The sequence below is a fragment of the Oncorhynchus gorbuscha genome, linkage group LG17 (assembly GCF_021184085.1).
Source record: "Oncorhynchus gorbuscha isolate QuinsamMale2020 ecotype Even-year linkage group LG17, OgorEven_v1.0, whole genome shotgun sequence".
NCBI lineage: Eukaryota > Metazoa > Chordata > Actinopteri > Salmoniformes > Salmonidae > Oncorhynchus > Oncorhynchus gorbuscha.
The window spans coordinates 42494925-42507101 of NC_060189.1; the positions used below are offsets into that span (position 1 = coordinate 42494925).

Here is a 12177-nt window from a genome sequence, read left to right on the forward strand (position 1 = left end):
ACCACACGTTGGTCTAAGACATGTCTGTTCTCCACAGCTCTCAGTGATAACCACACGTTGGTCTAAGACATGTCTGTTCTCCATAGCTCTCAGTGATAACAACACGTTGGTCTGAGACATGTCTGTTGTCCACAGCTCTCAGTGATAACCACACGTTGGTCTAAGACATGTCTGTTCTCCACAGCTCTCAGTGATAACAACACGTTGGTCTAAGACATGTCTGTTCTCCATAGCTCTCAGTGATAACAACACGTTGGTCTAAGACATGTCTGTTCTCCATAGCTCTCAGTGATAACAACATGTTGGTCTAACACATGTCTGTTCTCCACAGCTCTGTTGGTCAAAGACATGTCTGTTCTCCATAGCTCTCAGTGATAACCACACATTGGTCTAAGACATGTCTGTTCTCCACAGCTCTCAGTGATAACAACACGTTGGTCTAAAACATGTCTGTTCTCCACAGCTCTCAGTGGTAACACCACGTTGGTCTTAGACATGTCTGTTCTCCACAGCTCAGTGATAACAACACATTGGTCTAAGACATGTCTGTTCTCCACAGCTCTGTGATAACACGTTGGTCTGACATGTCTGTTGTCCACAGCTCTCAGTGATAACCACACGTTGGTCTAAGACATGACTGTTCTCCGCAGCTCTGTGATAACCACACGTTGGTCTAAGACATGTCTGTTCTCCACAGCTCTCAGTGATAACAACATGTTGGTCTAACACATGTCTGTTCTCCACAGCTCTGTTGGTCAAAGACATGTCTGTTCTCCATAGCTCTCAGTGATAACCACACGTTGGTCTAAGACATGTCTGTTCTCCACAGCTCTCAGTGATAACAACACGTTGGTCTAAAACATGTCTGTTCTCCACAGCTCTCAGTGGTAACACCACGTTGGTCTTAGACATGTCTGTTCTCCACAGCTCAGTGATAACAACACATTGGTCTAAGACATGTCTGTTCTCCACAGCTCTGTGATAACACGTTGGTCTGACATGTCTGTTGTCCACAGCTCTCAGTGATAACCACACGTTGGTCTAAGACATGTCTGTTCTCCGCAGCTCTGTGATAACCACACGTTGGTCTAAGACATGTCTGTTCTCCACAGCTCTCAGTGATAACAACACATTGGTCTAAGACATGTCTGTTCTCCATAGCTCTCAGTGATAACAACACGTTGGTCTAAGACATGTCTGTTTTCCACAGCTCTCAGTGATCACAACACGTTGATCTAACATATGTCTGTTCTCCACAGCTCTGTTGGTCAAAGACATGTCTGTTCTCCATAGCTCTCAGTGATAGCAACACGTTGGTCTTTGTCATATCTGTTCTCCACAGCTCTCAGTGATAGCAACACGTTGGTCTTTGTCATATCTGTTCTCCACAGCTCAGTGATAACAACACGTTGGTCTAAGACATATCTGTTCTCCACAGCTCTGTGCTAACAACACGTTGGTCTTAGACATGTCTGTTCTCCACAGCTCTGTCGGTCTAAGACCTGTCTGTTCTCCCCAGCTTTGTGATAACAACACGTTGGTCTAAGACATCTCTGTTCTCCACAGCTCTCAGTGATAACAACAATGGAAACAACGCTTTAGAAGAGAAAAGCAACAAATCACCAACGTCAGGTAAAATGTCATTCTCCATTACTGTATAATACAAAACACAATCTACCTTTTACTTGAAGAAGTACAAATGACACGTTTGACATCTATTTACTAGCTGCTTTTGGGTATCGACTCAGTTAAGGAGTGTTGAAAGGGTTGATGTCCACTGAAGTGTTGTTGTCGCCGTATACAGTAGGCTCTACGTCACCCACCAATTCAGACGATGAACACAAACAGGAAAGGTTCATACAGAAGGGTACTGTATTACATTGATGAATCAACCACATCTACTGAGCTTCATTCTTCCCGTATGTTCTGGCCAACGGCAATGCGATTTTACATTTGTCTTTTTAAAACACATTTGCAGTGAAGTCCAAAAGCAGACGGTTTTCCAAGACGGTTGCCAATGACTTTGGTAGTGTATGATCCCTGTGTTATAAACTCTACTGCTTTCTCTCTCACCGACTTCCCTGGGCTTCTAACCAAGGCCGTGCCTTAATCCAACGTGCTAATGATGATGATGATGATGGAGACGATACATGCACTCAATCTGTGGGTTGTTGCTGTCAATCACAAGGTGGCTGATTGTCTGTCGAAGTGATCCGCCGCACTTTGTCAAATGCATGACAGATAAGAGGGGCCTCCACGTTTCTCTCTTAGGATGATATTTACTCTGCTTTTTGCACTAGAGTAAAATCATTGTAGCACATATAGAATGTCAAATAAAGATCAAACTTTTTACAGAATCACTCAAATCTAAAAGCGATGCAATTCTTCATTGGTTCAAACGTATAGTAATTCTGACTATTAATCTCTTACTAATTTTGAACTAATTTGATGTATTGGGAATGTTCATCAATAGAATAACGTAAGTTTTGGTTTGACAAAAATATATAAATATTTATATTACAGGACCTTGGTGCTCTGGATAAGAGCGTCTGCTAAATGACTTAAATGTAAATGTAAATGTACTCGATTATTCCCTTGAATGATTTTTCCTCTCTCTCCTTTCCAGTCTTCCTTCCATTGTAACAACAACCAGAAATCAATCTCTTTGTCTTGTCTACCTCTTGCTTTTTTTTTGACGTTACAGGCTGTGTGTGTGTAATAATGCTGGGCGCACGTTGACTGTATAAGAGAGGGTACTTCTCCTCCTAGCCTGGATGTTCGGCATAATGCACTCAATAACCAGCTGCCTCTGATGATCAATGCTAATTCTACATTCTCCTCTCACGCTTTTTGCCAATGAATGGAGGATGACAAATTTGCTGAGAGTGAACAAAACAAGCGTCATTTTATATGGCCAGTTAAAAATGTTTTATTCCGTTGTAAAGAGGGTATGTTTTATTTTATTTATACATTTTTTTTTCTTGCAGCCAAGATGTCAAGGAAAATATGCTCGCCTACAGAGCAAAAGACAGACCTGGGTAAGCCCTTACAACTCTGTGTTGTTTACATTCCCTAGTAGCCCTTTTACTTTTCAGGTGCTGTTCCAATCCCACTTCTTAAGTACCCCAAACCTTACTTACTTTTTCCATGTTCATAAATGTTGTTTTGTGAGAGTGTAGCCTTAGCCTGGTGGATCCAGCTTCGTTGATAGCTTCGTTTACCATTACCACAGAATCGTGTGCTATCGCACGATCAGGCTTTGTTCCACCAGGCTAAGCTTAGCCTGACCTGTAAGAAAGATACTACTGTGCAACATTCAAATGCTGTTATCTTGTAATCTGGTAAACTGAGACACGTACTCTCTGTTTGCCCTCGTCCTCTCTGTGAGCAGAGAAGAGGGTGCGACGCCAGCGCTCTCTCCCATATAAGAAGCGCTTTTGTTGTGTGAAGGAGGGCAAGGAGCCCAGGAAGTCTCTCTCCCAACAAAGGACTCTCTCAGTCCCTTACCTCAGTGAGTGGACCAGGCATGTGGTCTGCGTCTGAAATGGCACCCTATTCCCTATATAGTGCACTACTTTTGACCAGGGCCCACATAGGGCTCAGGTCAAACGTAGTGCACTGTATAGGGAATAGGGTGCCATTGACTTGGGCTGCAGTGGGATAACTGGTACTGGTACTAACCCCCACCTCTTCTGCTAAGGCCTACTGTCAGCTGGTTCTGAACTTTGAACTTTAATACTAACTCTCTCACTGACTGACTTGTTGGTTCCCTTGTTTTGTTTTTGAGGACGTTCTTCAGTTACTGTCTGCATTGTGTTGAAAATCCTTCTTTTCTTATTTACTTCTCTGAAACACGTGTGTTGAATGCAGCAATGTGTTTGACACAGATGGATAGTGATCACTACTTGGAAATAACCTGTTTTTGCATGGACATTGCCATTGAGGGCTTTCAACATTTTGAAGCAGTCAACTGGGTGAGACTTCCTACGGGTTAAGGAAGGATCACATAATTCCATCCAGGTCACCAGAATGGATGAGCCATTCTACTCTTGAGCAAACATTCTATAACCAGCACGTGGCAGTAAATCACCAACCTTGGCTTCATGTCTGTTTGAACAACACACTCCAGGTGGCACAGTATGCCACCTGTCAGTCAGCCAGCCAGACAGACAGTTTGTTTACCAACTCCTAGAAGTAGTAGAAGAAAATGGACTACTTCGAGATGGAGATTGCCTCAATGGGGCTGCCCCTGCTCTCACAGGCACCATCAGACACAAAGATGAGTACAAAGATGGTACAGACACAAAGATGAGTCATCTATGTTTTCCCCATGCTATTCAAACTGCCACTCATATTGTAGTAAAGTAATCCCCTTGTCTCCTCAAGTGTGGTACTGCATAAGGTAGTTTTTGGGGGGGTGACGTTCCACATTGAGAATAGGCTTTCTTTAGGCAAATGGCCAGGGTGTTACTGTAGGTCAATTAGGAACTGAACTTATTTGTCAAAGTTAAAAAACAACAACATATTTGTCATTTTGGAAAACACAATTAACACGATCTCCGGTAATCTCTCGATGATGAAAGGCCATGTGGTTTCTCTGAAATTTCCTTTATTTTGTGCTACTGTCATTGGGTGGGTGTTTCATGTGCTGCTCCTTGTGTGCATTGTGAAGAAATGTGATGTTTTTTTCTTATTCTCTCTAGCTTGGCTGTACCTCTGTGTCCCTGGGTTAATAACCACTCCTATTTTCCTATTCCTACTAAATCAAAGTATCCACTTTCATATTATCCCTCACTTTCCCTCTCTCTCTATTTGTCCTCTGTGGGCCACCATCCAGATTCCAAGGACAGTTTGTTCAGCTGCTCGAGGAGCTCCAGTGTGACCAGTATAGAGCTGGAGTCCCGCGAGGCCATCTCCTCCCTCCACTTCAGTGAGAGTTTCCCCAGGAAGACAGACAGCAGTGGCAGTCCCAGCCTGTGGGTGGGCACTACCCAGGGCACTGTTCTGGTTCTGGCCCTAAGCCTGCCACCCACAGGGGACCTGAGGCTTCAGCAACCTGTCAGAGTATCATCTTGTGGTCAGTGTGTTTGCACCCTATTCCATGTAGTGCACTACTTTTGACCGTGGCCCATATGGCAGCCATGGTTAAGTTTTAATGACAAGACAATGAATGCTACTCAGGACGCCAGTCCCAACTTTTCAGGCCTCAGAGAAGGTTAATTAGTCACACGAGCCGGTTTACTGAACCATCTCTGTGGCAGAAGCATTACCACCACCGTCATTGTGGTGGCCGAATCTGGATGTAACCGGAAGGAATAGCTTGCGGCCACAAATGTTTCTTTGCGTTAAAGCAGTGGTTCCCGTACTGTGGTTTGGGGACAACTAGTGGTGTACAAGGTTACTGCAGATTGTCAGCAAACTATATATATTAACACAAATATATACAGTGCATTCGGAAAGTATTCAGACCCCTTCTTGCACATTTTGTTACATTACGGCCTTATTCTAAAATGGATTAAATAAAACATTTTCCTCATCAATCTACACACAATACCCATAATGACAAAGCGAAAAAAGGTTTTTAGAAAGGTTTGCAAATGTATTAAAATAAAAACATACCTTCATTTACGTAAATATTCATACTCCTTGCTATGAGACTAGAAACTGAGCTCAGGTGCATCCTGTTTCCATTGATCATCCTTGAGATGTTTCTACAACTTTGATTGGAGTCCACCTACGGTAAATTCAATTGATTGGACATGATTTGGAAAGGCACACACCTGTCTATAAGGTCCTATATTTGGACGAAGGAATTGTTCGTCGAGCTCCGAGACAGGATTGTGTCGAGTTACAGATCTGGGGAAGGGTACCAAAACATGTCTGCAGCATTGAAGGTCCCCAAGAACACAGTGGCCTCCGTAATTATTAAATGGAAGAAGATTGGAATCACCAAGACTCTTCCTAGAGCTGGCCGCCCGGCCAAACTGAGCAATCGAGGGAGAATGGGCCTTGGTCAGGAAGGTGACCAAGAACCCGATGGTCACTCTGACAGAGTTCCTCTGTGGAGATGCAGCACCCCACCAATCAGGCCTTTATGGTAGAGTGGCAAGCCCATTGGAGTTTGACAAAAGGCACCTAAAGAACTCTCAGACCATGAGAAACAAGATTCTCTGTTTTTCAGCGGCAGGGACTGGGAGACTACTCAGGATCGAGGGAAAGTTGAATGGAGCAAAGTGCCGAGAGATCCTTGATGAAAACCTCCTCCAGAGCGTTCAGGATCTCAGACTGGGGCGACGGTTAACTTTCCAACAGCACACAGCCAAGACAATGCAGGAGTGGCTTCAGGACAAGTCTCTGAATGTCCTCGAGTGGCCCAGCCAGAACCCGGACTTGAACCCGACCGAACATCTCTGGAGAGACCTGAAAATAGCTGTGCAGTGCATCTCCCCATCCAACCTGACAGAGCTTGAGAGGATCTGCAGGGGAAAATGGGGGAAACTCCCCAAATACAGGTGTGCCAAGCTTGTAGCGTCATACCCAAGAAGACTCGAGGCTGTAATCGCTCCCAACGGTGCTTCAACAAAGTACTGAGTAAAGGGTCTGAATACTTATTTAAATGTGTTTTCGTTTTTTTTAATGAATTTATAAAAACCCGTTTTTGCGTTGTCATTATGGGGTATTGTCTGTAGATTGAGCGGGGGGAAATGTAATACATTTTAGAATAAGGCTGTAACGTAACAAAATGTGTAAAAAGTCAAGGGGTCTGAATACCGTACTTTCCGAATATACTGTAATATATTTTTTGCATTTGTTTGCATTAGAGAAGGAGGGAGTGAGAAAATTCCTCAGAGGTCTAACCTGTTTCTGTTTTCCAGGTACTCTGATCAGATTAGAAATGTGCTTTTGTAATGCATTATGAATGGAAATATAAAACTTGCCTCTCTATCCCAGGTACTCTGGTCAGACTTAAAGGAGGTATCCTGACCATGGCTTTCCTTGACTCCCTTGGGGTGGGCCTCCCCCCTTCCTACGAGCCGTGGTCGGAGCCCAACCCTCAGGACGAGGAGAAGGAGAAGGCGAGGCGGCGCAGGCTGGCCTCTCCACCCTCCACCCAGGAGGGTCAGGACAGCCAGTATGCTGTGGTGTGTTCAGAGAAACAGGCCAAAGTGGTGGGCCTACCCTCCCAGTCCTGCTTCTTCAAACACAACATCACAGAGAGCTCCTTTGTGCTGAGAGCTGACGTGGTGCAGATGGCTGCTGGACTCTGCCTCACCTGCTTCTGTGCTAATGGACACATCATGGCTCTGAGGTACTCTTAAAGGCCCAGTCTGTGTGTGGCACTGTATGTACTCTGAGGTACTCTTACTGTAACATAGACCTCAGGTGCTGTCTATGACAGATTGTGGCAGATGTTGTGTACTACAATGCCTACTTCAGTGCATTCATACTGTTTGTGTCTCTTGTTCAATCTTTGCCTCTCTCCCTGTCTTTCTCGCTCCTTCTCTTCCTTCCAGTCTACCCAGTCTCAGACCACTCCTGGATGTGAACTACCTTCCCCTGACAGACATGAGGATAGCCCGGACCTTCTGCTTCTCCAACCTGGGCCAGGCCATGTACCTCACCTCCCCCACCGAGATACAGAGAATCACATACAGCCAGGAGACCTGCGACAATCTACAGGTGTGTGTGTGTGTGGGCGTGTGTGTGTGGGCGTGTGTGTGTGGGCGTGTGTGTGTGGGCGTGTGTGTGTGGGCGTGTGTGTGTGTGGGCGTGTGTGTGTGGGCGTGTGTGTGTGGGCGTGTGTGTGTGGGCGTGTGTGTGTGGGCGTGTGTGTGTGTGTGTGTGTGTGTGTGTGTGTGTGTGTGTGTGTGTGTGTGTGTGTGTGTGTGTGTGTGTGTGTGTGTGTGTGTGTGTGTGTGTGAGTGAGTGACTGAGAGATATCACGTTTTGTGTTTGTGGGTATGATAGTTCTCTTTGACACGTACTGTTACATCGGCATCTTCTCTAGGAAATGATGGGAGAGTTGTTTACACCGATAGAGACACCTGAGGCTCCTAACAGAGGTTTCTTCAAGGGCTTGTTTGGGGGAGGGGCTCAGTCCCTGGATAGAGAAGACCTGTGTGAGTATCATCCCCACAGTACACCTCACCGGCTTCTCATTTAACTGTGACTGACATTCTAGAGCATTTTGAGGGCACATCGGATTGATTTGGACATAGATTATGCCGAACAATATGTTTGGCATGTGTTTATTAATGGCACATCCTTATTGGACATAGAGCTAATGGCATTGCAATGATTAAGCCTGTTTTGTTGGCACACTGGTTCTCTCCTTTTCTCCTCGACAGTTGGTGAGACTGCAGCGGGAAAGGCGTCTCGTAGCCTGGCGCAGCACATTCCTGGGCCCCAGGGCATGGAGGGCATGAAGGGGGCAGCCTCGGGAGTGGTGGGAGACCTGGCCCGTGCCCGGATAGCCCTGGACGAGAGGGGGCAGAAACTGGGCGAGCTGGAGGACAGAACCGCAGCTATGATGGCCAGCGCTGACTCCTTCTCTAAACACGCTCATGATGTAGGGAATATCCACCTGGTCATCTGTGAGGTGCAAACCTGGTGTCAACTAGTATTTGTTATCTTTCAAATACTTTGAGCTTTTGATTGATTCTGCCTGGAGTGCACGATGGACAGGGTTTTCACTTTCGAGGAACAATGAAGCTCAGCTAAAGTATTTGAAAGAAAATGAATACTACCCGAACCCAGATTTTATGAGACGCCTGCCTTCTGTGACAGTGTTGTCAATATCTATATATATTTAACCTTTTATTTTATGAGTCTCGTACTCTCATCCTCTTCCTTCTTTTTCTCTCTCAGATGATGCTGAAGTACAAAGATAAGAAGTGGTATCAGCTTTGATTGCAGCGAGAGGAGACAGTGGTCCTCAGTTCTCTGCTCACACCTCTTCATCTACAGGAGATGCAGCTCCTCCTCTTCTTCATCTCTCTGCAGGAGGAAGTGTTATCTAACAGACTGATGCCTTCCTCCTAGCAGCACAATAAAACACTCTGCATTACCTCAGTCACCTGGTTACCAATGAAGAGGAGTAGACTAACAGACAGACAGACTTAGAAGGAAAAGAGGAGGAAAGTTATTCTGAATGTTTCTATGTCATCTGAAAGAGATTATGTTCATTTCCTTAACACACCACAGGGGAGCCTAAATGTATGGGTGCTGCTCCTGGGTTTTATCAGTCATGTTCTCAGCTGCTTTGTTGTCCACGAGGTAAGACAATTCTACTCAAAATGAGCACTGTTAGGTTGCCTGTGATTACCTGTGCAGTGTCCAGGTGAGGTGAGGCCTGCTCTTCAGTGTCAACCAATCGCAATGGACCTCTAAGGGGAGTCCCCTGTGTGTGGAGGAAGCTCCATGGAAACCACAGTCAGTGGCACCAGCTCTCTGCTCTTGAAGTCTCAATATCTATAGCAATGTTGATGAAAGGATGAATCAGTGATTGATTCACCCCCTCTGTGTTTCGTCTCAAGTCATTCCTTTTTTTCCTAATGATTTATGTCGTCTTTCATGTGAGTCATTATTTGAGACAGTTTATGTTTTTCAGGAGTCCATCCACTCACTTAATTAACCATGAGTTTATTGATAGGTCCTTATCACACCATCAATATAACCTATATTTTCTCCTACTTATAGTAGGCCTGGTTATACTTATTATCAGGGTTTGTTTTCCTATCAGATTTGTTTTGAAGCAGGAAGTCATTACTATACAGTTCCCATGTTTGTTTACTGAAAGGTAAAAGTTGAACTGGTTATGGAGAGTGAGTTATCAGCTGTTGCGTGTGCTGAGTGAAAATATTACAGGCTCTTACTGAACCCACTAGACAAAATGAAGTCTACATTAATATGACCAAAACGTGAAGGATTAGTATGTTGAAAATACTTTGCAGTTCTATCGTACTAAAGAGGTATGGCCTTAGAATGACATCAGTGCCAGTTTTGTATTTTTGCTCTGGGCTCTTGATTGGCTGAGAGATAAGAGTTGAGAGTTATGTACAACGGAATAGGGTGAAGTTGCCCCCTAGATGCTGATCTTGGGTCAGTTTAGCGTTTTCCTCACTAATGGTTAGGGGATAGGATTGTGGGAGGGAATTCTAGCTAATCCTAAATCTGTACCTAGGGGATACCGAAAGGCCTTTACAACTCTTCCTCAACATACTACACAATGTGGTAATATTGCGGTACTGCATACAGGTTGGAGTCTTCTCACAATCCTTTGCGATACTGATTCTAATCGGACAATTTCATTCATACCACTCATGGCTTATTCATTTTAAATCGTTTTTAATGTTTAGAAAAGAATAAACTAGCTGTCTTTGTATTCGTAGCGTCAGTAGAAGATGTGACCAGGTGTCACTTGATGTGCGGTAAAACATTCTTTGGTCATTATTCTCTGAATCGACCGCTATTTTACAGACAACTCTCTTCCGCCTCTGTTTATCATGACGCGTATATGCTAACCTCTACCTATGTATGTGTATATCTGTGTGTTTGTGAACGTACATATATTCAGATATGTGTATGGGCACATTTATACTTACAGTATATATTTTTCCCTAATGGTGTTTTTCAGCGTGATTTTTTTGTTTTAGCCCCGTGCAAGGAGATGCTGCCATTTGAGTTGAAGTAGACGCGTTTATTTTATGTTCTTGATTCCAAATAAGAGACTACAGATTGTTTTCAACCCCGCCAAAAGCTGTAAATAAATGAGTAGTGCGACAAGACAACTGGAGACAAATCTGATAGTGTTGGTTCTGGGAAAATGACACAGGATCTGTCCCAAATGGCACCATATTCAAAAGTAGTGCACCACATAGGGAAAAGGGTTGCCATTTGGGACTCAGGGAGAAAGGTCAGCAGCCATTTTATTTTCTGACACCAAAGAGTTTAATTATACACTGTTTTCTTGTCTGTCCAAACTCCCAACAGTCTGGATGTGATAACTATAGACCATACTGTTTGGAACATGGTGGAACAGCTTCTCCATGCTTGTCACTCCCTAACCTTGTAACTTGCCACATTACATCATGCACCTGTGTGCAGAAGATCCAGAAAAAGTAGATTTTCTTTTGACCGGGTGTGTTATTTCTCGTACTACTGAGCTACATATATTGTAAAGAGCTGTTGTGTGGTTTTGCACTGTTTCGCACCTTGAACCACTTGTTTTGTTTGTGTTTTTTCTTGTTCATTTCTCTGAGGGACCAAAATATGGGAACGTTAACTGTCATTTCCCAGTGAACGTTAACTGTCATTTCCCAGTAATATACAGACTTGCTTCACTTTTGGATTTGTTTTCATTGCCAGTTAATGATGTTCTAATAGATTTATATATTTGAAAAATATTATTTTAATTTCAATATATTCCATATGAATAATTTTTATATCATTTAAGAAGAATAGAATGGTGCATTTTAAGACGACACATTTTTCTCCAAAACAAAATGGTTGTATATATTGCCCAATATTCAAACATGAAAATAAACATTTCTGGTGATCTATTAAATGTGTGCATCTCAGAATCTGATAGATCCAGTTTTTGGAAGATTATCTGTTGAGGGTGATTTCTATGGATGGGTTCCCAGTATATTTACATCCACTAGAAGCCATTCAGTCAGGTCACAACATATTTAAGGTTCTTGTTGTTCTCTTGCACTTAGGAGGATGCATGAACTTTTAATGTTTACAGACTTGAAAGAACCATGTATTCGATCTACGGTCTATTGCAACCTATCTTGATTGACCACAAATTCATGAAGTTTCTCATTATCAGAAATATTCATCAGTTAAGCTGAGTGTGGTAAATGTTTGTTTTTCCTCTGGAGTGTGAAAGACTATATCTATTTGCTCCTTGAAATCTGTGATCCTTGGGACATCCCTACCCCATTTGAAGTTGACATTTTAAAATGGTAGGGGTTAGGGTTTAGGGTAGGGATGTCCCAATGATTCCAAATAGCAATAACCATATTCATTTGATGAGATCCATGATTTTGTTTTCCTGTGTTCCCCATACTCCCTTTTCTTACCTAACAGATCAATTGCAACTGAAAAAATACTGTACACAAACTGCAACCAGGAGAGGCCAAAGGGTTTCTCAACCAACCAACCGCCATACTT

The 12177-nt window shown here is 43.6% G+C and overlaps 1 protein-coding gene across 4 annotated transcripts in view; it reads left to right on the forward strand.

Annotated features, from left to right (window-relative positions):
* Positions 1-11566, forward strand: part of LOC124001255 (syntaxin-binding protein 5-like) — a 46836-nt gene extending 35270 nt beyond the window's left edge. Inside the window, exons 19-29 of one of the 4 annotated variants that reach the window (XM_046307907.1) lie at positions 1567-1632; positions 1805-1867; positions 1979-2026; positions 2988-3038; positions 3392-3511; positions 4838-5077; positions 6952-7309; positions 7515-7680; positions 8009-8120; positions 8349-8569; positions 8869-11566. In XM_046307907.1, coding sequence (XP_046163863.1) covers positions 1567-1632; positions 1805-1867; positions 1979-2026; positions 2988-3038; positions 3392-3511; positions 4838-5077; positions 6952-7309; positions 7515-7680; positions 8009-8120; positions 8349-8569; positions 8869-8910 — 1487 coding nt within the window. In that variant the 3' untranslated portion in view covers positions 8911-11566. The remainder of the gene's footprint in view (positions 1-1566; positions 1633-1804; positions 1868-1978; positions 2027-2987; positions 3039-3391; positions 3512-4837; positions 5078-6951; positions 7310-7514; positions 7681-8008; positions 8121-8348; positions 8570-8868) is intronic. The other 3 variants (XM_046307909.1, XM_046307908.1, XM_046307910.1) reach the window with 3 other exon arrangements.
* The last annotated feature ends 611 nt before the right edge of the window (positions 11567-12177 follow it).